Genomic DNA, 25,179 nt, shown 5'->3' with positions numbered 1-25,179 from the left:
GATGCTTTTGAACTGTGGTGTTGGAGAAGACTCTTGAGAGTCCCTTAGACTGCAAGGAGATCCAACCAGTCCATTCTGAAGGAGATCAGCCCTGGGATATCTTTGGAAGGACTGATGCTAAAGCTGAAACTCCAGTACTTTGGCCACCTCATGAGAAGAGTTGACTCATTGGAAAAGACTCTGATGCTGGGAGGGATTGGGGGCAGGAGGAGAACGGGATGACAGAGGATGAGATGGCTGGATGGCATCACGGACTCGATGGACGTGAGTCTGAGTGAACTCCAGGAGTTGGTGATGAACAGGGAGGCCTGGCGTGCTGGGATTCATGGGGTCACAAAGAGTCGGACACGACTGAGCGACTGAAGTGAACTGAACTGAACAGCATTGCCAGGGAGTGAACAACAAAGGCATTTGCCATCTGCCTCTATGGAGACTGAACCTCATGCTGCTACAGCTGTTGACCTTCAACAACCCTGGAGGCAGTTCAGGGTGGAGTGAGGCACTCTGTGCTCCAGGGAATCTGGTGGGACAGGTCTTTAAATAGTTGGCTGTTTTTTGTAACAGATTTTATGATCTCAATCCTTTCATCTTCTCATATCTAGAGAAGCAATGAATTCCTTCATGGTGACATCAGATCCTCATGACTAAAAAAAAAGGAAAAAAAAAACCCTTTCGTAAAGTGAGTGCTTCATGGTATTAAACTCCCCCTTCACCAAAACCTTATATATTGACTTTCCCCCATTGCTGCTTTGGACCAGTCTCTCAGAGCTATCTGAGCTGCTGCCTCTCGGGCTACAGTCCTCATTTTGTCCCGGATAAAACTTAATTTGCAACTCTCAAGTTTTACATCTTTTTTTTTTTTTTTGGTCATTAACCTCCTCCAGGGGATCTTCTTGATGAGGGGATGGAAACCATGACTTCTGGATCTCCTGCATTGCAGGCCAATCCTTTACTGCTGAACTATAGGGGAAGTTGGTTTCCTTCAAAAATGTTACTCTATCATTTCCTGTTTTGGCAACTTCTAGATATCAAAGTAAGCAGGGCCAGCCTCTTCTAATTGTGTGTGCAAAAGTATCAATTTTGAAATATCAAAAGAGCCCCAATTTATCCATTTTAGGTTGAGATCTCTTTTAGGTATAATTTCCCCAGTTAACTAGGTACTTGCAAGTATGCGCACCATATGTATTGTACGTGAACCTGGTTGGAGTGTTAGTCAGTGGTTGGTTTTCTGATGCCTCTCGTTTCTGTTTTTGAGAGATTTTGTTTCCCACTTTAAGTTGATCAGGGATAAAAGTCACTAGTGAAACTGCATGGTGGGCCCGTGGGCTTCTTGTGAGCTTAACTCCCCCAGGGGTCACCCCAGAGTCGTTTCTGTCTTATGTGTCTCGGATTCTGCCTCCAGCAGTCCAAGACCACTGTGGCTGCTCTGATGGCTGAATGGTCAGTTCTTATTTGTCACCCCTGGACCAGCAAGTAGTTTAATTAGTGAGTGGGTTTCCTTATGGGACCACTGCATGATATGAGGACTAGGCCTCCAACATCCCCATAAATTTCTCAGTCCCCTGAGAAAAGCGCAACCAGTCAAGAGGAGTCTTATCTTTTTTTTCACAGCAAAGCTCTCATACATTCTCATTTTTATCCCGACAGATTCTATAAAGGCAGTCGAATTGAGGTAGTCAGGTCAGCCTCTTATCTCACTACTCAGCCAAGACCACTTAGTCCCCTACAAAGGAGTGACCTCGGCATCTTTCAGCTGAGCCCTGGGTATTCCTCGATTTTTTTTTTTTCAGTCGAGCAACACCCTCCCTCCCCATACACACACCCAGTACTTTTTCACTGGGTGGGTAATGTTATGCTCCGAGCCCGTATCTCCGAACTGACCGAGAGAGCAAGTCCACCACAGTAATGCAAAAACAAGAAGGGAGTTTATCTCTAGCGCGCTAGGGCTCAAGTCTCATCCCACACAAGGGAATCCGACAAGAGCCCCGAACAAAGGAGTATGGCGGCTTATATACAGGCAGTTCTTTGTCTCAGTTACAGGAGTAGCTGGCGTTACATGATTGGCCAGGCAGGATGAGCGCATATCCTGTCTCTTTTTGGGAAACATGACTCAGGTCCTAGAGACCGTCATTTGGTCCCTAACAGGTAATTCCCCTGGCATCTTTCAGCCAACCTCCCACGCAGTACCTTTCCACTGGGTGGGAATTTCTTGGCATCTTTCAGCCGAGCCCCACTCAGTGTCTAGACCATAGTAGGTAAGCCCTGGATGTTTCACTGGCTCCCCGCTCCCCCATATTTTTCCAGCTGGGAGGGGGCAGGTAACTTGCTCCACTGCCAAATGAAACTCAGCATCTCAACCAATATGTGAGATTTGAGAACCAGGAGAGACTTCCCCAAATTTGTTTGGATTCCCCGAGGAGGCGGCTGGGCGCAAGGGGCCGCTGCTGGAACCAAAGCTCCAGTTCCTCGTGGAGTCCAGGCCAAGGAAGGAAGTCCACTCTGGGTCGCTGCGGGGGGCGCTCTGCAGAAAGAGAGAGGGAGTGGAACTTCCCTCAGCAAAGCTGAGGGGTCGCGAGGAGAGGTGAGCCTGCTGTCCACCAACCCAGCCCCTCAGGGAGCAAGAAACAATCAGACGCGACAGGGGTTCCCTCTAAGCAGTTCCACTTTATTGCCACAAACTTTTGGTTTATAAAGGCAAACAAGGTGTGTATGGGGGGTTTGCGAGGGTTGGACCAATCACGTTAAAGGTCAAATTGTAATATGCCATAGTTGCACCAATCACGTTAAAGGTCAAGTCGTCATGCGCTTCATAGTAACAAGAGTCTATGGTGATCACGCGCTGTCCACGTGCATGGAAATCAAGAGAGCCAATCAAAAGTTTTAACAAACAACTTAGGCCACGCCCTCATCTTGTCCGCCAGGCGCCATCTTAGCTCTAAACCGCAAAGCTAGCCCTTCTTTTTCAAGGTTTCCCATTTAGGGCCCCACAGGTCGCTTTGTCTGTTGCTCTAACTTTTGACTTAAAAAAAGGTGCACAACGTGAGAGTTGCGAGTTAAGTTTTATTTGGGGCAAAATGCAGACTGTAGTTGGGGAGGCAGCACTTCAGATACCTCTCTAGAGCAGTCTCACAGAGCTGTCTGAGATGATGCCTCCCCTAAGGCAGTCCGCATTTTGCCTCAAATAAAACTTAACTGGCAACTCTCAGCCTGTGCGTCTTTTTAAGTCGATACATTTTACATAGTCCAGCAAATCCAAAGTAAGGTTTCAATATATAACCAATAGAAAATGAGATATTTGGATTCTTTCTTATTGTACTTGATTTACAAATCCCAGTGTGTAGTTAGGACTTAAGGCTCGGATCTGACTGTCCACACCACAGTCTCCCCAGTGGCAGGAACCAACTTCTGGAAGGAGGGCCCGGACAGCTTCAGACAGTCCAGCCTGGGCCCCAAACACATTTAGCCTATTTCTTAGGTCTGTGTGTCCACATCTGGGCTATATGAAGGTCACAGACAGGATGAGGTGCCAAGTAACACAGAAGTTGACTCCATAAACTACTGAGTTTAGTAGTTGGATGATGAAATGCTAGGTGCTTTGGGCAAGTAGAAAGAGCTGGATTTTGTTAAGGAAAATACTCTTGGCTGTATGGCTAGACTGTTAAAAGACTCTCAAACATTAATTCAGCTTAATGAATGAGATGCTATTTTGTTGGAGAAGGGTCCAAAATTTGCTCTCCAGGTTGTCTTATGACTGGGCTTACCTTGAGCCTTCTGGAAAGAAAGGGCAACATTCATTCTCTTCTCACTGTCTTCCTGGACCCTGGGAGACTAAGATAGTTTCACGTCTGCTCTGGGAAAATTACTTTGAACAAAACCTAGGGTCCTTGTCATCGACTTCTTTTGGGGAAGTTTCCATTTACCAGGCACACAAAACTGGGTTTCCTGTAAACTGGGGTTGCAGTAAATGTGTTCAAGTAACATGTCTCTGGACTTGATAATTTCTCCTCCTGCCAGAGTGATAAAAATTAAAACATGACTAGCCCTTCACGGTGTGAATATACTCATAGATGCTTCTTGTAGAGATGCAAAGTTGGAAGGTGCTAGCCAAGTTGGAAGGTGCTAGCCAGCAGTCGGTGGTGGGAGGAGCAAGGTTAAACATGATAAGGGTTATGGTGAAGGGTTGTATAGAGGAAGGATTGAGTGAGCATAACATACTTAAATGGATATGCTTTTTATTACAAAATTTTGGGGGGGATGTTCTGGGTTTTTGCTGTGGCGTGTGAGTTTAGTTGGCCTGCAGCATGTGGGATCTTTGTTCCCTGACCAAGGATTGAAGCACCCTGCATAGCAAAGTGGATTCTTAACCACTGCACCATCATGGAAGTTGAAGTTATGCTTTTTAGAAAACATTTTAAAAACCATAAATACTCAATGGACCGGGTGATAGGTCATTATGACAATAAGTAGAAGAATCTTCATTTAATAGGTGAGGTCTTTGAACTGCAAGGACAGCTTCCCCACCTCAATGGTGTATGTGAGTGTGGCTCCCCCCAAAAGTATCAGAAGAGAGATTTAATCTTTCGAGTTAATGAGGAGAGTGGTGGCGAGACTGGGTGGCAGCGGCACAAGGCTGACCCAAGTTGAGTCTTAGTTTCATCACTAAACTGTAATCTTGGGAAAGCAACTGAACTTCTCAGTTTTTTTGTGGATAAAACGGAGTCCGTCTCTTCTTCAGAGTTGCCGTCAGGACCAGTCACGGTGACCCATGACACAAGCTTAGCAGAGTGACCCCACCAAGCAAGTGCTCAATGAACATGCGTCTTGCCCCTACACCTTATTCATTACACAACCTTTATTGAGACATGTTCTCTGTAGAGGAGCCGGAGGAGACCAAGGTGAAGTAGGACAGGATTTCTTGCAGATTCATTTCTAGGGGACTTTTCATCTCTAATATTTTGTGACCTTATGAAAACAGAATTAAAGACAAAAAAGGATTGTAAAGACAATGAGGATTCCAGTCTCATTATCATTTGTTTGCTTTTTTTTTTTTAAACACAGCTGTACTTTTGAGTGAATTTTGTTCCACCTTTTCCTCCTTTTTTTTTTTTTTTCGTTTCTTCTCTTCCTCTTTCTGGGACACCAACCATCTAATTTAACCTTTCATTTTTCCCTACTATCTGATCCCTGAAAGTCACCTCATCACCAGTAACTGTCTTTAAATCACTCCAATGGTTTGCAAGGACAAAGAGGAAAAGAGATTAGAAAATCAAATACCCAGAGAAACAGATTTTATAAACAACTTTCTAAAAATCTAGTATACGTTCTCACCGTAAATGCCATCAAGCTTTTAAAACATTCACCTCTGTAGTCTAAGGCCCTGAATTGTGGGGGAAAAAACACTTACGGATTTTAAAATCGTTTCCCTTTGAGTTTACTGTGATTCTTTTGGGAGGATTTTTTAAAAAAAGATAACATAATAAAAAATGTTGTTGACTGGTTACTTGACGCTGAAGAGAAACGGACAAATAATGCCCATGTTCCAGTTTAAATGAATTCAGGGAGAGAAGCCGTGACAGCAATGCCTCAGCAAACACTGTGTCATACTTGGCTTTTGAAATGGCAATACAGACTCTGGAACCCGAGGCCTGGGGAGGACCTTTAGAGACCATGTGGTCTTTCCGATGGAGAGGTGGACATTTAAACCATCCCAAACAGCATACTGCTACTGCTAAGTCACTTCAGTCGTGTCCGACTCTGTGTGACCCCATAGACGGCAGCCCACCAGGCTCCCCCGTCCCTGGGATTCTCCAGGCAAGAACACTGGAGTGGGTTGCCATTTCCTTCTCCAATGCATGAAAGTGAAGTCACTCAGTCGTGTCCGACCCTCAGCGACCCCATGGACCTCGGCTTTCCAGGCTCCTCTGTCCATGGGATTTTCCAGGCAAGAGTACTGGAGTAGGGTGCCATTGCCTTCTCCGCCAAACAGCATAGAATGGGCCCCAGTTTCTCAGACCATCAGAGAAGACAATGTTATCTGTGTTAGTCTCTGGATTTGATTTCTATGTGCAGGTGACTGCTTCTCCCTGTCTCAAATTTTGTTGTTCAGTCGCTAAGTTGTGTGTCTGACGCTTTCCGATTTTAGCCAGTCTTCAGAAAATCTTTTAAAATGCTGTATTCTGTGAGCCAGTTTCCTCTTCTTTGGTCTCTGAAGAGCTAGAGGACACCTAGCCGACCATGATGCAGCTTTTTTTGTGTGTGTGGACTCTTAGCATGTCACATGGGATCTTAGTTCCCTGATCAGGAATTCAACCCAGGCCTCCTGCAGTGGAAACTCGGAGTTTTAACCACTGGACCATCACGGAAGTTGCTGCTGCAACTTTTAGTTGTTGGACAATATTATTTGTTACAGGTGTATAGGATAAGTGATTCACAATTTTAAAAGGCTATGCTCTATTCATAATCATTTAAAAATATTGGTTATTCCCCTGTGTTGTACAGTGGTGCCATTTTCATAAATTAGCTGTGTTTATTATTTCTACATTGATAATGGGAATAGATATTCATCAGAATATATTTTGGGGTCTTGACTTAACTCACTAGGCAGAGATGCTTTATCTCTTTGTATCCTAGCCTAATACCTGCCACTGCTAAATTTCACTGTAATAAAAGAAAAATAAATACAAAGACTCATTTTATTTAGCAAGACTGAAAATAAAACCTTCACATAAAATCACACCTTTAGGGTTGTCCAAAACAGTTCCTCCATCTATCAACCCAGGGCAAATGAATCCAGCATACTGTTTGTAGAATGATTAATATAACAGGAATCATTTCTCAGTTACAAAGAGGGTCATTCAGTCCTCAGGGCTCTCTGCCAGTAGAATTGGTTTTGACTGTTCAATTATCAGCTTGCACAAAAGCAGCAATAGGGATGAAAATACAAAGTGATTGGCTATCACTTCTTTTAAAAGGCAACAACAGAAACGGTGACTAGAACCTACTGAACAAAACTAAAGCAGCAGTGGTCGGTGGACAGAGCAGCCACTAGCCAGGATCCACTTATCCTCAGTCCAACCTGGGTAAGTCAGTACATACATCCATCTCACTTCCACCAGTTACTCTATAAATGGTGAAGCTATGTGTTGAAAGATACAGAGATCCACAGACTGCAACAGATCATTAAAAAAAAAAATCCACTGTTTTTTTTTTTTTAGATCAATACAGTCAGCCCTTTGTAGCTGTGGATTCATGGGTACAGAGGGTGGTTGTACGACACCGTTTTATATAAGGGATTTGAGCACCCACAGATTTTATCCTTGGGGCTCCCAGTCCGCTATGGATACCGAGGGATGACGATATTGCTAAAGTTCTTCCGGTAATTTCTGCCCTCCCCTCAATTTATTATGATCACAGATCCCTCCAGATTTAGTCAGATAAAGATTAACAAACTGTGGCTTCCTTTCATTCTGTCCTGGTATTTAAAAAGTGATTAAAAACAGGTACTGAATATGGATCACTTCTGCAAAGTTTAATGAGAAACATTCAACCAAGGTGACTTTTCCTTGGAAAATCCTACAAAAGCTGAATTTTAGAAACAGTTCCTTATTTTGATAGAGGTTCCATTTATCAATAGCAGCCATGAGTTTACTGCCTACCAAATGGCAGGCTGTCATATTTCACGAATACAAATGTTTTCACATCAGGTTCTCTAGTAAGCGTTACTGAAACGAAGTCACACAGACAGACTGGTTAGTTGTCCCAAGCCAAGGAAACAGACCATTCCCATTATTTTCCTATTCAGGCAGGTACAGACAACCATTGGAATTAAACGAATGGGAACTACAGTACTTGTATTTTTTGCTTACAGAAGGGACGTTGACATGGGGGGGGCAGGTGTAGCAGGACTTCACTGAGGCTCTCCTGTGATCTAGTGTAAGGGACAGGCCACCATGGGACGCTAGTGTTAGAGCAGTGTTCCGGTTAACCACCCAAGGAACTGTGCGATTCGGACAGGCTGAGACGTCCATGCTGTGTATCCCATCGGAAACAAGTGTTCTCTGAGCTTAGGCAGCCAGTCTCAGAGCACAAGAGCAGACAAATACGTAAGTCAGGGATGCTGGACGTGACAGGGTGCTCCTGACAAGTGATTCATGGCATTGAAGTGAGGAGGGTGAGTGTATCTTAATGATGGATGTTTTGTGTTGGTCTTAGGAGACTAACGGCCTTCTGCAAAGACGCCTGAGCACATTAACATCCATCACTCCTCGGACATTTTGGATCCCTGCACAAGTGTGACCAGGACTGGTGGTTTGAGAATTCAAAGTTCCAGAAATTAGAACAGAGAAGGGCAACATTTAAATTAAGACAAGTTAACCCTTTGTGTCTTCTTAGGCCGGCTGAATGCTCCCCCAATTCCTGGCTTTTGGGACCATCCGATAAATCAGAAGTCTGGGTGTGGGGTCAACAGTGACATGGAAATCTGTCCCAGATATCATCACCATGTTCCACCAAGAAGAGGGGGGGCACAGTGGGAGTTTCTCTTGGTGTGGGGGTTGGGGGGGCGGTGGGCGGGGGCAGCTAGTAACAAATCTAAGCCAGGGCTTGTCCTGGACGAAATCAACAGGCTTGCAAGCTCACTCCAGCAGCTGCCCTCCACTTGGTGAACTGGTTCACGACCCCACCCGACTCCAACTCCAGAACGCAAGGAAACCTCTGTTTCTGGTTTGTGCTCCCTCAACCAAATCCCAAAATTAGTAATGAAGAAACATTTGAGTGGATTCTGATGTGGCCCTTCTGACGCAGGGACTCGGGCAGAAACTGACTCGAACCCAAACAGCTGTCTCTCTGTGACCCCTGAACCCTGGATCAAAAGACAGGAGTCGCTCAGAGAACGGGCTCCCTCTTATCACTGTATCAGATGAACTCTCAGCACAAGTCACAGGCGCTGGGACTGGGACAGCTTTTGGACAACCCATCCTTCTCACCCAGAGGAGCTCTTCAATGCAGAATCTCCACAACAATAAAAAAAGACACTTGATCTCAGGGAACAGATACAGTTTGCCAAGCAGGGACCACAGAGGTGAACGGGTATTGTGGTCCCACTTCAGCAGCTTCTAAGACACTGGAGAGTTCTTTGTTCCTGTATTCTTTATGCTGAGTGGAACCAATGAACAGGTAGAGAAAAAAAGCAAAACAAAACCTAATCACGGAATAGGTGAAACGTTTTAAAGAGGACTGGGGGTGGTGGCCAAATTCTGACTCAGAAATGAGGTCAGAAGCCACCATGCTCTGAGCCCTGGGGCAGGGAGGGTAGTGTGTAGAAAAGCTGGCAAAGCTAGCACCAGATCACCCTCACCCGAGCCTGAGGCGGCGCCCCGGGTGGTGACTCACGGACACTTGGCCAGGAGAGCCAACATCCTCCAAGTCCACTTCTCTACTCTGCTGGCAAACTCACAAGCACGTGTTTGCTCAGGAGCTGGGCCTCACCCACAGGCATCTCTCACTGTGGAGGCGGCTCTCGAAGGCTCTGCTGCCTTTTCCCACTCCAGGGCAGAGCTGGAGGTGACCTCTCGCACTTCTCCCACTTCTTGTTGATAGCATCCCTAATTAAGCCAGCCTCAGAAGGGCAAACATCAGTGCCTGGAGGTCAGAGCTCTAATTCACCTTTTTCAAAGCTTAACCTTAGTCACGTAACCTACTTACCTGAATAAAACCCCAGTTCATCAGTCCCTGCCCTACCCTTCCCAGGAAGGAAAATAGATTTAGGTCCGTTTCTTCTTTTTTCACCACGGTATGTGGAAGAGAGTCAAAGAAGGTAGTGTGGAAGGGAGGGGACATCCTGGTTCCTCATTAAAAGATAAAGATCTCTCTCAGAGTGTCATCGGAGGTTGTGGACGGAAACATTCAGTTCTCGGAGTCTGCCTCCATGGGCTCATCTTCCAAGCCAAAGCTCAGCTTGTCAGCTAGTCCCTCAAACTGCTTGCCCACGCCGCCCGCAGAGTCCATGAACATGTTAGGGATGTCTTTGCCAAAGTAAATCTTGCTGTTGGAAGCAATGGCCTTGTACTTCATCAGCTGCAGATACTCAGGGGTCAGCTTCAGCTGGAAGCAAAAACAGGAAAGAAGATGGTGGTGAGGCCAAAGGAAAAGCCTGGGGGGCCATTCCTTGACTTTTTACAGGGAGAGGGTCTCCATGAGAACCATACCCCGTCTCCTCTCCCTGGTCTCGCTGTTATATTAGTAACCACATAACCACGTAAAGACCCTGATGCTGGGAAAGATGGAGGGCAGGAGGAGACAGGGGCGACAGAGGAAGAGATGGTTGGATGGAATCACTGATTCAATGGACATGAGTTTGAACAAACTCCAGGAGATAGTGGAGGGCAGGGAAGCCTGGCGTGCTGGAGTCCTTGGGGTTGCCAAGAGTTGGATATGACTGAGTGACTGAACAACTTATTGCATAACCACTACTCTGGGAAAGCGTTAATCTCAGGTATTCAAGGTAAGAACTGTGAGAATTTTAGGAATTTCTGTGTTTAACAGCAAAATTAAGGAGTTCCCTGATGGTCCAGTGGCTAAGAATCTGCCTTCCAATGGGGATGAGGGGGCATGGGGTTCAATCCCTTGTCAGGGAACTAAGATCCCACATGCTGCGGGGCAAAAAAGCCCACTCACGGCAACTACCGAGCCTGAGTGCTGCAACTAAGGCCTGATGCGGTCAAATAAATAAACAAATATTAAAAAAAATCAGCACAATTAAACTTCTATCAGGGTCCAAGGGAAAGGGAAGGCCCAAGGGAAAGGGAAGGCCCTGGCCCACACGGCACGGAGTCCTCGATCATGGCCAGGTGGGCAGGAGGCAGTGGTCTCCCGCAGACAGTGTAACACGCTTCCTCTTCGCCAGGCAGCACCAGCCCTTTACCTTATTTGCTTCGGCTATTTTCATGGCAGTGTAGCACTCGGCGTCAGCCTTGGCCTTCTCCCGGGCCAGGAACGCAGCATCTTAAGAAAAGAACGCAGAGAATCAAAGCACAGAGGCCATCAGAAAGCGGGTCCCTGCAACTGTGCCCAGCTGGCCCTGTGATCCTGAGCACACTGCTCTGGTTTCTCTGGGCTCTGATCGTCTTATTTATGAAACTGGGGAAAAGGCATTTCCTCTTGTTTCGCGAGTTGTGAAAATTGACCAGGATGCAAAAGTGCTGTGCCAGCGTCTCCTAGTGGCGGGGACTAGCTGACCACGTGCAAGTGTGTCGCTGTGCCTGACGGCGGTTTCTCTGATGGTGTCATGGAAACATACATCCTCTTTCCACCCGCTTACCCCTTCTGGGGCCAGGGAGGAGAGGGCTGGGACACAGCCTCGGCCTCCCGTCTCTGAGCTCTCTGCCCTGGCTCTCTCCCCACCGTGTCACACAGCAAGAGCCAGAGAAGCCTGAAGAAGGTTCTGGATGTGGCCCGATGTGGAGCTGCCCTGAAACCAACTGGCGTAAACAAAACAGTACAGCTCGTTTCCAACTTCATCTCTCTCTCTATTTCTATCGGTCATTTCAGAAAGGCTCTCGTTAGCAGTAGTTAAGCTGGCCCGATTCAAAGAGCATTACAGGCCATGGTCCACACTAACACCTGTTTGGACTAAGACCGATTTAAACTTCTACTAGGTATACAATCCCCTTCCTTAATCTGCTGAGACCAGCTTTCCGTCAAGAACTGATACAAAGTTGTTGATATTTCCTCCCTGTCCTTGGGGATGAGGCCAACCTCATGTTAGCAACAACTGGACCAAAACCCGGGAAGCAAGCTGGGTTCTCACTGTGTAGCCTCAGCAAGGCCCCGGGTGGCAGGGGCCTGCAGGGCAGCCAGGGAGCAAGCGGCCAACTCAACTGGCCTCAGCACCTGGTGACTTGTGTTTACGAGAAACAAAAATGTGCTGCTTGGCTAAGAGCTCCCCGTGAGGAACCACTGATCCGTGAAATCCTCACTGGCTCCTCCATGTGCCCACTAAGCCCGACAGGCCAGGTCAGGAGTGTAACTGGCGCTGTGGAGCCTGGGGCTGGGCCCTGAGGTCGTTTTCGGCCTACAGTTTGCTCGAGGAGGAGGTGGGTGGTGGGATGAGGGGAGGGCTGAGGGCAGGGGCCTGAAGGTGAGTGATACCAGAAAAGCCAGCAAGGAAACACCTTTTTCCAGCTCGTGATACAGGTGGTGACAGGTGTCTTCTTCACACCTGGCTTAACATCCACAGGGACGCCGAGAGGCCAAAGCAACAGGGTTCACAGGCCCCTGTGATGGGGGTGGGGGGTGGGGGTGGGGGGCAGGGCAGGCGGAGAGGAGTGGGGTGCTGCTCCGCCCTGGCTTCCTGGTTTACTTCTGGGCCAGATTGCGGGCCCAGGACAGCCAGGACCACGGTGCTTCTCCTTTTTCCAAAGCCCAGCCCAGCGGAAGACTCCTGAAGGCACCCGACTCAAATCTGATGAATGACTGAAGTGGAAAATTAATCCCACACTGGCCTGCATCTCCCCAAAACTTGAGTTAGAGCACAGAGAACGAGGGATGTTCCAAAGAACCTGTGACGTCTGAGAAGAGAGAAGGCAGGGCAAAGGAAAGGCCTCCTGGGCTGCTGCACGGCGGGGTCTGAGGAGGCGGGGCAGGGATCTCGGCTCGCTCACCTTCGATCTCCGAGATCCTCTTCTCCGTCTCCTTCTCCATCACCTTCTGCCCAAAGGTGATTTCGGCCACCTGCGCCACCTTCTCTGCCTCTGTGTTAGTGGAGAAAAGCCTCAGAGCTCTGATATTTCAAAGCGTGCACCTTTCACCCGATCTCCGGCCCTGAGGCAGGGCAGTGGGTGGGCCCAGATGAAGGGCCATTGGCCCAGCGGGCAGTCACGCAGGTCCCCCGGGCCGGGGTGGGACAACCTAAGGAGCACAGGCCCGAGTATCAGTGCAAGACTGTGAGTGGGGGCGCCCGGCCCCAGGGGGAGTCACTCCTCTGACCAAAGTGAGGAGCCGGCCCCGACCTCTCCCGTAAGTCACAGGGTGTTCCTTCCAAAGGAATATTTTACAGGTTAAGGTGCGAGTTCCCTCCTGCCCCTGCACTTTCGGAAGTGGCCAGGGCTGTGGCTGGCAGTCTGGAGCAGTGGTGGGGAACCCGGGGCCGGGAGGTGAGTCCCTGGATTTGAGCCCCGTTTCCCTCGCTCCCCTGCCACGTGACCCTGGGCAGTAGTTCAGCCTCTCTGAGCGTCAGCTCAGTGAGAGTAGGTTATGGCGGTGGCTGCCTCACCTGGGGAGAGGGGTGCGAGGAGCAGGATGAATTGCACACTAGTATTTAGAAAAGCCCGAGGCTCACTGTAAGGGCTCATCAGTGCTACTATCTCTGTGCATGAAGGATTAGCAGGAAGGGCTCCTTTCATTTATGAGGCTTGTGGAAACACAAAGCTCGACCCTCGGCCATGATCTGACAATTTCAGCTCTGCTCCCGGGAGACAAAGGCTGCTCCTGCGTGGGGCAAGGCTTCGGGGGGCCGTGTCCTGGGATTCCTGAATTGCCCTCCCCACCCCGCCAGCCCCTCTGTCGCCTGGACCCCAGAAGCAAAGTCAGACCAATGAGGGCCTTCTTCCGCTCTGTCTCGGCTTCCTTCTCCACCACCTTCTGCTTCTGGGCTGCGATCAGGAGCTTCGTCTTCTCGCTTTCCCTGAAGGGGAGAAAACCGTGCAGCTGTGAGGCCACTGGGGACGAGCTTCCTCAGAATTTCCCTGGCCCCCGGGGAAGCCAAGCCTGCTACCCCGTCGTGAGAGGTAAGCTGTCATTCCTTCCACCCTTGGGAGGTCTGGTCTTGTTTGTAAATCTGCCTGTGCCGAACGGCATATGGAATCTTAGTCCCCTGAGCAGGGATTGAACCCACGGCCCCTGCACTGGAAGTGCAGTCTTAACCACTGACTGCCAGAGAAGGCCCTGGAAGGCTCCTTAAGGTCCCAGGTGAAGGCGAATATGCTGCAGACACTAACACGGCTAGCCTTCTCCTTCAAAACCCACTTGTGAGCAATAAAGCGTAAGTGACTTGAGTGAAAGGCACCCGCCTGCCCACTCAGTCACCTTCCTGTCCTATCCGGCATGAGCCGTGAGGGGACACAAGACTGCCCCACCCTCTGAAGAGCGTCCGTGCCCTCTGCTCACGGAGCCCAGTGAGCGGCCCGGCCCGCCTGCCCTGTCTTCCAGGGTGACGGCTGTCCAGACACTCCAGAGGGGACCACACACGCGCCAGGCTTGGTCAGCCCTGGGAGGGGATAAGCAGGAGGCGGGGAGGGCGGTGCCTCCGCCCAGGTGGGCACTCACATCAGCTCGTAGTTCCTGCGGATGGCTTCTGGGATGTTGGGCTTTGTTACCCGCACAGCCTGGAGAGAGAGACAGCACCTGATTGGGGCGTGGGGTGTGGAGCGACCAGCTCCCACGGGCCCTTGGTCTTCCTGCACAGACAGGACACCCTCTGAAGAGGGGCTGTGCCTTCCTGGGGGTGGGGGCGGGGCGGGGGTGTCCCACCAGGGTGGTGCTCACTTGGATGACGAGCCCGGGGGCCATGGAGGTCAGGTCTTGCTGCAGAGCCAGTTTGAGATTTTCATCAATCTGATCTGGAATCAAGACAGACAGAACACAGAGCTGAGATGCTTTCTAGGAGGGGTGGAGGGAAGCATGGGGTAGAGAGCAAGGCAAGACACCAGCTCAGGAATGCACCCAACGGGCCAAAGCTCTTCCCGAGGCACAGCGCTCCTCAGAGCTCGAACATCTAAAGACTCCCTGGAAGACTCTCACGGCGGACACCCACTGGGCCCGCTACGTGGCCAGAAGGGAGTGTCCCTTCCCTGGGGCCTCAAGAAAACATCAACCTCGCCCAGAAGGGAACCGAGCTTTAAAAGAACAAACAACAACTCCAGCACATTTCTTGAGTCAGGAAGCAGCCCTTCCCTACAGACAGCAGCAGAGAAGGTGGCCACCCATCTTTCAAAAGAAGGAAGGTGGAACGGCCACGTCAGGTATTTTGAAAGGAGTCAAACACACTAAATCTATTAATAAATTTCTAAAACAAAAACAGACTCTGACATCAAGAGAGGCCCCAAGGAAGACTAATTCCATCAGGTACTCCATCAATCAAGGGGAAAAGGACAATGTACAGTTCTGGAAAGGAGTCTGAGTTTTTTTTTAAACATTAAAACATTTTTTTTTTTTTTGGCTGAGCCACTCAGCTTGTGGGATCTTAGTTCCCTGACCAGGGATTGAACCCATGCCCCCTGCCCTAAAAGCGCAGTCTTAACCACTGGACTGCCAGGGAAGTCCTGAGCCTGAGTCTTTTGATGTGTTGTTTGCCTTGGTTCTGATTCTTCTGTCTGTGAGTCATTTTATGGGTAAGTGTCAGAAGATCTGTAACTGATCGCCGCTCTAGCTGTGACCCCAGAACAGGCTGTCAGCGCTGGCCTGGGCCTTCCCTTCCCTGCCCCCACCCACAAGATCAATAAGCTTCTTGAAGGGCCCTGAGAAGAGGACACCCTGAAACCAGCCTGGGACACCTACATGGAACCACCTCCTTTATTGTCAGCGGCCAGCTGCTTTACGTGGCCATTCTTGGTCCAGGAGCCTTTGAGAAACAGCAAGTCTAACTCCCTGCCTGTTATAAATGCTCAAACTGAGGCCCACAGAGGTTTGGGGATATGCTTAAGCTAATCAAGAGTCAAGATAAAGAACTTGTTTAATTATTACGCTTTGATCGTTAGGGTTTAGAACAGTACTTTCTTCAATAGTCATATCACTAAGCAAGGGGTATTAATGTTTCTACATATGCATATGCTCCCACCAGCCTCTCAGCACTGAGGCAGACCATAAGGGCAGCACCTCACACCTGACATGGGTGTAACAATTTGATGGCTAGAGATGAACATGACATTCCATATTTTCTATTTTAAATAAGAGACTGGCCAAACTTTAAGGGAAACAGCTCATATCCTCCATAAGCTAATAACATGGTTGTTTCTCAGATTAAATTCTATCTGAGTCAAGGAAGATACCCATGGCCCTGGGCTAGTAACTTTCCAGGAAAATCTAGAGGAAATATTTTACAAGATACCTTACCAACAAATTTACATCAGGACCAAGTTGTTTATGTGTGATGGTTATGCTGACAACGCTGATTAAGTTAAGAACTGATTAAGTGAAGTGAAGAACTGACTCATTGGAAAAGACCCTGATGCTGGGAAAGATTGAAGGTGGGAGGAGAAGGGGACGACAGAGGATGAGATGGTTGGATGGTATCACCGACTCGATGGTCATGACTGTGAGTAAACTCCGGGAGTTGGTGATGGACGGGGAAGCCCTGGTGTGCTGCAGTCCACGGGGTCACAAAGAGCTGGACACAACTGAGTGACTGAACTGAACTAAGTAAACACAAAGTACTGGATAACACTTTCATCAAACGGGAAACATGGATGCCTCGGTGTAAGCGGTGATAAAAACTGCATCAAGCTGAAAGTTAGGCCTATGAGTACTGGGAGGAGGGGGCCAGAGAAAACCCTTCCATTATCAGGACCCAGGATTAGAGACTCGAGTTTCTCCTTTGCAGATGCAAATGGATGCTAAGCAAAACAGTGCTAGCTGGCAAGAAGGAACTTTAAAAAGGAAAATATTCCAACGCAAACATAAATCCCAAGCTCCTCCGTACACAAAGCTTTACTTTACTGCACTGCCAAGTTCATCTGCAAGACAAGACAGTGAGTTTTCCAATGCAGAACAATTTCACATCTTAATTCTCTCTGCATAGAAATTAGAGATCTTTCGCTGTTGCAAACGCTTTGTAATGTTCATTTACTGGCACTAGTTCTAAAACGATGGCTAGAGAGAAAACTAAGGATATTTTATGAAATTCTATCGGGTTGAGGTCAAAAAAATAGCAAAGTTACTGAATTTTTCTCAATAGCACACCAAATCCAAACATGGGAAGAGACTTCAAAGTCCATAAAGTGAATTTAGACCCATTTTCTTCTGCAGAAAAGTTAAAATGGCTTCTGATGACTTTCCAAATTTGTAACAGAGGGCCAAAGGCTGTTTGCCTAGTTAAGATCACTGGTGTCGCCAACGACTCCACCTCTGTCTACGGGATATTCTCACTCCAGGCCCTTTAAATTAAGATTCCTGGGGAAAACCACTGTCTGGTCCTGGCATTAAGAACAGTGGTACCACTGGTTGCAAAGTTCATTTGCTTTTAGCCCTGGCTTCTAGAACACTCCTAGCAGTGAATTTAACAGAACACTTTATCCCAAATGAGCTATAACAATTACTGAAATGCCTCTTTTCATTGTTGCTGAAGTCAGGCTCTGTTTTCTTTGATCAGGAAAAAAGGAAAGAAAGTGTCAACTTAAGACCAAAGTGGGTCCTTTCTGTTTTAAGTGTGTTCCTATTCTTCTCTATGGGTACAGGGTAAAAACCATCACTAACAACAACCGAAAGCCACACAGGTTCTAGGGGCTCTTAAGTAGTTACAGTCCTTGTCCCACTTCTAGAATTAAATGTGACCCCTTGGGACTTCCCTGGAGGCCCAGCGGTTGAGACTGCATGCTTCCAGTGTGGGGGGTGTGCATTCGATCCCTGGTTGGGGAACTAAGATCCCACATGCCTTGTGGTGCGGCCAAAATAAAAACACACTGAAGCAAACAACAAAATGTAACCCCGTGGTTCTCATCACCCTGTCCTGGCGCCCTTCATCCAGGGTGAGGTGGATGCAGCCAGAAGCCAGAGGAGGGGGGTCTGGACTTCACCTCTGCTCCCAGCCAGCCCTGGGACTTTCTCCCTCGGGACCTTGGTATCCTTATCTTGAAAGGAGGATGCTGGGCTGGGTAATCTCTAAGGTTCTTCTGGAACTGACCCCTCTTCATTACAGAAGGAAGTTCAGGGACATGGGAACATATTTCCATCCCAGGTCTGACGCAGGGCAGGAGCGAGTCCTATCGCTCACTATGACTCCCGTGTCCAACACTCAGCCACTCTCACCATCTTCTTCCATCGGCACCTGTGTTTCCTGGCAGTGCCCCGTGTGACTGCCTGCTTCCCGGGCACTGGATCTTCAACACTCCGGTCCCTTGACACCCACCCTGCCCTGTGGGCAGCTGAATCAGGCAGCAGGTGATCATCCGAAGAGATTTTCTTACCGAAGAGCTCGATGTAGACCTCCTGAAGCGTGTGGACACTGCAGAACTGGTTCAGCTCGTGGTGGATCTTGTTGAAGATGAGTGCCTTGTCGTAGTCGGCTGTGTAGTTCTTCACTATGTCATACACTGCGGGGAAGGAGACGTTCAGAGTGAGGAGGGCAGGACCTGCCACGCTCAGACACACGGGCTGTCCCTTCCCGAGATGCTATGACAGACATGGGGGTTGGGTCGGGGGAGACTCGGGGATGATGCCAGGGAGAGTGGGCTTCGGGGGAGGGGGTGAGGTGTGCTAGGGGAGGTACCTGCGTGTGGGACCAGGAAGTTCACCACCTCGATTCTGTCGAAGTAGATCATCACACCACCGCTGTTGGAGGAAGCGCAGACAGCGTGTTCAGTGCTGAGCTTGGGAACATTGGGCCTCTCCCGGGGTGGTGGTGCTATGTATGTGTGCGCGTGCGTGGGACTTGGCAGGAAAGGAGGAGGGTTCATGGGGGGTCACAGGTGTGTGGATCTCAAGGCAGGAGACCTTCTGAGTTTCTATCATAATCTCCTGAGAAATCATACTTCCTAAAAACATCTCCACGAGGACAAAAGTGAAACTTTTGAGATACAAGAAGTGTAGTTTGTATGTTTTAACTCTGCAATGACTTTTGAATAAAGCTACCAATCGCAGGGGAAAGACTAAGCAAGGTCACGGGGTTCTCAGAACTTTAAAACGTGGAATGTTTGGGTCAGTGTTTCTCACGGTTTTCACCATCACTTTAGTTCAGCCCTCTCCCTACTTTGCCCTCAATATTCATTAGGAAACACTTTGAAACATACAGAAAAGAACAGTACAACTAACACTCATATACCAACACCTGACTTTAACAATCATGAACATTTTATTACCTATTGATTTATCTACTTTTTCTTTTTTTTTTGCTGAACATTTCAAAGCAAGCTGTAGTCAGGATACTTTACCCACCAACACTTGGCAAGCACCAATCACCTAAGAATGATGACAGTCCCCTACAGAGTCACAATACCATTCCTAAAGCTAGAGAAATTAGCGATAATTCCTCTTCATCTAACGAGCCCTTCTCTAATTTTTCCCACAAGTTCCCATCATGGACTGAATTGTGTGCGCCCCAAAATCCACATGCTGAAACTGGAGCCCCCAAAGTGAGTGCATTTGGAGACAGGGCCTTTACAAAGGTGATTAAGGTTGAATGAGGTTGTAACGATAGGGCCCTAAACTGACCAGACTGGTAAAGCAAAGAAGACAAAGGCAGCAGAGATCTCTCTTTCTCCACACATGCACAGCCAAAAGGCCATGTGAGGACACAGGAAAACAGCCACCTGCAGGCCTGGAACCAACTTGCTGGCACCCTGATCTTGAACTTTGAGCTTCTGCAACCGTGAGAAAAATAAATGTCTATCGTTTCAGCCACCCAGGCGATGGTATTCCGCTATGGCAGTCCAAGATGACTAACAGTTTCCGTAACATCTTTTAGAGCTGTTCTGTTGGAACCGGGCTCTAATCAAGGTTCACCACTGCACTGCTTATGTCTTTATGTCTCCTTTTCGACCCAAGTTCTCCAAATACAAAGCCTTTGTGATGAGATCAGGCCAGCTATCCTGTGGGAAGTTCCGATTCTGTATCTGTCCGAGTGCGTGGTTTACTTTGTTGCTCTGTCCCTGTTCTGACCACCTTGACTTTTCAATCAGACCACTGCAGCAGTTCTTTCAATTCCCTGCCCTGCAGTCTTCTCCTACTACCTTTCCAACATTCTCCATATTTAGTGCTGTTAAAGTTATCCTTCTCTATCAAGTTATTTACCTGCCAAAAGCCTTCATCATGGCCTTCAAGGCCCTTCCAAACCTGTCTCCACCGCCTACTCAACTTAGAACATAGGGAGCTTGGGGCCAGAGAACTTGGTGAAACCACTCAGGGAGGTATCCCTTTCCACTGCCTCTTATTGCAGCCAGTCAGATGGCCCTTCTTCTTATCTGGTCTTCACAGCTTTATTCTGGGCACCTTACCTTGTCCCACAAGGTACATTCTTCACCTCATCTGTCTGGAGTGTGGTCTGGAAATAGGAGAGACAGAAGATGTTGTAAGGTGAGAAGTGACCGAGAAAGTGACTTCTTTTGGGAATCCCTTGACCTTGGTCTTGAATACTTATTTGGGTGAAGCTTCCCTGGTGGCTCAGAGGTTAAAACGTCTGCCTCCAATGCAGGAGACCCCGGTTGGATCCCTGGGTCGGGAAGATCCCCTGGAGAAGGAAATGGCAATCCACTCCAGTATTCTTGCCTGGAGAATCCCATGGACTGAGGAGCCTGGTAGGCTGCAGTCCATGGGGTCACAAAGAGTCGGACACGACTGAGTGACTTGACTTTACTTTTGCCTCTGTTACATGTGAATACCCCCAGTGAATCCTCCTTATTTGCAGTGTGTGAGACTAAATCAGGCAAAAGTACCACCCCAGCTTCGCTGTAAATGGACCACCACACGAACAAGCTGAGTAATAATGGTTTAGTGGAAAAGACCCTGGACTAGGAGTCCCACGACCTGTGTTTACGTTCACCTCTTCCATTTACCAGTCTGGAAACAGTAGATTATTTAACCCCTCAGCCTGTAAAACCTGTTCAGCTCATTCTCAGGATTACTGGGAGACTCAAACGAGGTAATGTGCATGAAGGCACTTTGAAAACCATAAAGCATAGTAAATGGCAGAAGAAACCTACCGGGCAAATGCTGATGAGGTAACCCAGGGCACTTTCCTGGGTTAGTTTAAAAGTCATTCTCTAAATCTTTTTATTCCTTTTGTTGGATGTACTTCAAAGATGACTAGTCTAATTCAGCCTGGCTTTAGATCTGTCGTAGCTAATCCTATCCCTATTTTAGATGTCATTTCCCTTCATTAAGTTCAACAACCTGCACCCCCCTACAACTTATGTTCACATCGCTCATGTTCAAATAAGAACCAACAAAATTATCATGTTTTATTTCCATGTATCTTGGGAGCCTGTGGTTTATCTCACACACACACACACACACACACACACACACACACACACCCTACTTTTCCTTCTGTGCATTCAGAACAGATTCTTCTTTGGCTGTCTTGAAGTGGAGACAATTCCCATCTGGGACCAACGGGCCAAGGCAATGACCCCATTCAGCTATTTCAACAATTAAGTAAAACTCCAGAGTAGATGGTTCATGGAGCCTCAGACTTTTTATCTGTATTACATATATGATCTATTAAATGAATTCCTTGAAAAGGCATCATACTTATGCGCTCATCCAAGGGCTAAATCATTCATTAATCACCACCCCAAATCTGCAGTCATTCAACCCTGCCCCCCAAGCCCAGTATACCTGCACAGACTTATACGATGTGATGAAAGGAAGCATGAGATGGAAGCCAGGGCCGCTGGTGGAAGTCAGCAGGGCACCACCTCTGCAGTGGAGGGAGAGAGAGGCAGGCTCAGTTTAGCAAAGACGTGTCTGTTACATCGATACGGTTTGGGCCCACTTTCTCTGCAGCTCCATAAGCATTTAAGACAGAGGGACACGTGCCAGAACCATGTCCACGGATCCGTTTCTTCCTCTCAGCTCAACCCTAATAGTCTAAGAAACCTGATGGTAAAACCTAAAACCATTATTCATGTTTTTGCATAGAAAAATGGCACACAGACAAAGTGGAATCAAGACAGCAGAATCCCTGACTATACTTGAGATAAGCAAGGTGCGTGTGCTCAGTCGCTTCAGTCATGCGTGATTCTTTGTGAACCCACGGGCTGTAGCCCACCAGGGTCCTCTGTCCATGGAATTTTCCAGGCAAGAATACTGGAGTGGGGTGCTATTTCCTTCTCCAGGGTATCTTCCTGACCCGGGATTCAAACCCGTGTCTCTTGCAACTCCTGCTTTGGCAGGCGGATTCTTAGCTAAGAGAGGAGGTGTGTTTTATTTTTGTCACATCTGTTAAGCTTGTGAGAATCCACAAGGTCAGTTAAGTTCACTAATACAGTGACCAATTAACAATACTAATGTTGGAGTTCAGTGACACAAACAACCAAAAGAATAATTTTAAGGAAACTTTATAAACCATCTAAATATTTTTTGAGGGGCAGTGGAGTTACCTTTGTAGTCATGCTATATGTGAATGGTAATAGAATTAAAACTCATTTTGGGAGACACGCTTCCTTGGTGGCTCAGCTGGTAAAGAATCTGCCTGCAACCTGGGAGACCTGGGTTTGATCCCTAGGTTGGGAAGATCCCTGGAGAAGGGAAAGGCTACCCACTCCAGTATTCTGGCCTGGAGAATTCCATGGACTGTATAGTCCATGGGGTGTCAAAGAGTCGGACACAACTGAGTGACTTTCACTTTGGAAGACACAGAAGCAGATGGTGTTGATGGCACAATTAAAGGGGAGAGTGGAAGCCAATCAGACTTCCAGAACTTGCTATTGGCAGCCAGAGGAAAAGCATCAAAGGGCTTTAATAAAGAGTTCATAAAGGCATATAAGGAATTCACAAAGATTTAAAGCAAAAACTTGGTTATGGACATTACTCAAAGGGCAACCCAAGATTTATAAGCGCTTCTTTGCTTCGTGTTATTTAAGTCACAGATACATTTTTTTTTTTAAAGAGCAATCAAAATAAAGTGACGGAATAGGTCATTTAAGAACCACTATTCTAGAGCTTGCCTCGATGGGTACAAATCAACCTGTAGGCTCTTTCATTTTCCCTGAAATGTTAATTTTAAGGCGTAGGTCCAAATTATATCTCAAGTTGCCATGAAGAACTGGCACTCCTCAGAGGTGAGCTTGTGGTATTAAGGTGCCCAGAGGGAAGTAGGAGAAAACAGTGTTTCAGAGATGATCTTCAAGGAGCAAGGTTGCCTTTACATTTGTCTCTAAACCTAACATGTGTATCAGTTACCATCCACGGCATCAGACAAGTTTCATATTTATATTTCCCTATATTTACGTGCATGAGTGTATCCCTCTTCCATAGTCACCGACACAAAGCTCAGTCTGAAGACTTCCCTATTCAACACAATATAAATGCAACCGGCCAGTAGAATCTGTTACACATTGACTAAGAGAGAGTCATCGAACAGGAAGTTGCAACCTTCTCCCTGTTGCTGCCTTACCTGTAATACACCCCAATATGTCCCTCTTCTATCTTGTGCACCGCCGAGAAGAGAGATGCACAAAAGAAACTGGCAGCCACAGCCACAACCGCTCCCAACTGAGCCATCAGCGAACGTTTACCCTGGGGGAAAAGATACAGGAAAACGTGTGTGCCCTGACTTGTGGGAGGCGAGCTCTGGCAGCCAGAGTAGCTCCCCAAGCTGAGCTCCTGCCAGTGGCTCACGTCCAACCTGTAGTGTGAACACCAGGCTAGATCTACACCTCTTCCTCCTTGCTCTCAGTCGACACCCCTGAGCCTCAGCTGTGGAATTACACTCTCCACCTTCTGCAAGAGGCAGTGGCTCCAGACACAGCCCGTGGCCCAAGGGAGAACCAGTGCCAGGTGGGCAGTGTTCAGAACACAGCCCTCTCTTCCTGTGAACATCAACGGGCTGTCACCGGAGCCACTCATGTTAGCAGTAGGGAAAGAGGCAGCTGCAGTTACGTTGGCCCCAAATTACAGAGGATGTCAAGTGACAAGCAGTTGCGGCTGTGTAATTCTGGTCAGAGCCTCCCAGTCCTAATTGCCTGCCATTTCAAAGGAAACCATTATTGACTCCTTTCGGGTGCTGGAGCCACAGAGACAGCCTGAGAGCAGAGTTCAGAAGGGCGGGATTCTCTGGCCTTTCCTCCACCTTCTCCGTTCTTCCTTTGGCCCTAGCCAGATACAGGGTTCTGGGTAAGGATGAAGCCACGCTCCCGCCCATGTGCTTGACTGGCACTTTGCACTTGGCATGTTCTCCTAGCCCACGTTGAGCGGGGGGAGGGTAAGGGGGTCCCCAGGCTGGGAAGACTGGGGCTTCTGGGTCGACAGCATTCAAGCACCAGGACGCGAAAGAATGAGCATCCAGAAGCTCATTTCCTGAACCCCGAATGATCTGGAAGAAACGACAGTAACTGAGAGAGCGCTACGTGCTCAGTCGCTTCAGTCGTCTCCGACTCTCTGGGACCCCACGGACCGTGGCCCGCCGGTCTCCTCTGTCCATGGGACTTCTCCAGGCAAGAAGGCAGGAGTGGGGGTGCCGTCTCCTCCTCCACACTGACAGCGAGGCTCCCGACTCTGCGCGCCCTGGGGCCCGCACGCGCGAGGCGTGGACTCTGCCCCCCGGGTCTGACTGAACTCGGGCGCGGACGTCGGTCTGCGAGGCTCTCCGACGTTCCCCTCGCAGCCTCCGGCTACCGATCGGCAGCGGCGGCAAAAAGCCTTTCCCTCCCCCGTCCGCCCCACCGCGCGCCCCTTCCCTGCCCTCTTCCGAGAGAGGGTCGCGCGGCCCCTCATGAGCCGCAGGGTCGGAGCCCTCCCTGAGACCCCGCTCGGCCCCGCCGAGAGGCTACAGCGGGGCAGGAACGAGACGGGAAGGGCTTGCTCGCTCTTTCCCGAGGGACACAGGACGCTGTGCAGGCGACCCGGGAGGGCCTCTCGTCAGTCAGCTCCGGCCCGGGGGCCTCACCGAGGCCCAGCGCGCGCGCGAAGGGGCGCGGGCCGCGTACCACGCTGTCTGTCCCTCCAGGCGCTCCGTACTCTGCCGAAACCCCCAATGCGACCGCAGAAACCGCCACACCCCTCCGCACGCTACTTCCTTCCGGGCCCGTCGCTTCGATGACGCTATTTGTTCACGCGAGAAGACCACACCCCTCACCCCGCGATGGCCGGCCCCGCCCCTGCGCCCCAAGTGGGCAGTGTCCGCGGATGGCCTCCAGGGGGCGCCCGCGGCTCGGTCCGGGCGCTCTGGACCCCGATCTGGGATTTTCGGGTGACCCCCGGGAACCAGCGGAGTGGCCGTGGGTGCTCAGACAGAGACGTCGGTTTCCGAGG

The 25,179-nt window shown here is 48.9% G+C and overlaps 1 protein-coding gene across 3 annotated transcripts; it reads right to left on the bottom strand.

Moving 5' to 3' along the window:
* Positions 1-6,678: 6,678 nt before the first annotated feature.
* ERLIN2 (ER lipid raft associated 2) lies at positions 6,679-24,975 on the bottom strand. 3 transcript variants are annotated; one of them, XM_069573344.1, is made up of 12 exons: positions 24,815-24,975; positions 23,324-23,445; positions 21,544-21,625; positions 20,202-20,248; positions 18,479-18,540; positions 18,177-18,302; positions 14,542-14,615; positions 14,323-14,381; positions 13,590-13,681; positions 12,660-12,749; positions 10,922-11,001; positions 6,679-10,101 (listed from the first exon to the last, which is right to left on the bottom strand). In XM_069573344.1, exons 2-12 carry the CDS (start codon positions 23,428-23,430, stop codon positions 9,904-9,906), a joined length of 1,017 nt encoding a protein of 338 aa, XP_069429445.1. In that variant the 5' UTR covers positions 23,431-23,445; positions 24,815-24,975; the 3' UTR covers positions 6,679-9,903. The 3 variants fall into 3 exon arrangements, with proteins under 3 accessions (XP_069429445.1, XP_069429444.1, XP_069429443.1); XM_069573343.1 differs by having other exon boundaries at positions 24,855-24,975; XM_069573342.1 differs by having other exon boundaries at positions 24,323-24,881.
* Between the last annotated feature and the right edge of the window lie 204 nt (positions 24,976-25,179).

This window comes from Ovis canadensis, chromosome 26 (genome assembly GCF_042477335.2).
Source record: "Ovis canadensis isolate MfBH-ARS-UI-01 breed Bighorn chromosome 26, ARS-UI_OviCan_v2, whole genome shotgun sequence".
NCBI classification, from domain to species: Eukaryota; Metazoa; Chordata; class Mammalia; order Artiodactyla; family Bovidae; genus Ovis; species Ovis canadensis.
The sequence above is the reverse complement of the archived record's forward strand: the minus strand, read 5'-3'. Positions and strand labels throughout refer to the sequence as shown.

What these genes read in the sequence shown, in the direction of transcription:
- ERLIN2 (XM_069573342.1), bottom strand. Translation starts at nt 24,349, where the DNA reads ATGGACAGAGGAGACCGGCGGGCCACG. An exon ending in GAGGAGACCGGCGGGCCACG is followed by an intron (nt 23,446 to 24,322) that starts GTCCGTGGGGTC and finishes CTTTTCCCCCAG; the next exon opens with GGTAAACGTTCGCTGATGGC. An exon ending in CATCGTATAAGTCTGTGCAG is followed by an intron (nt 20,249 to 21,543) that starts GTATACTGGGCT and finishes TCCTATTTCCAG; the next exon opens with ACCACACTCCAGACAGATGA.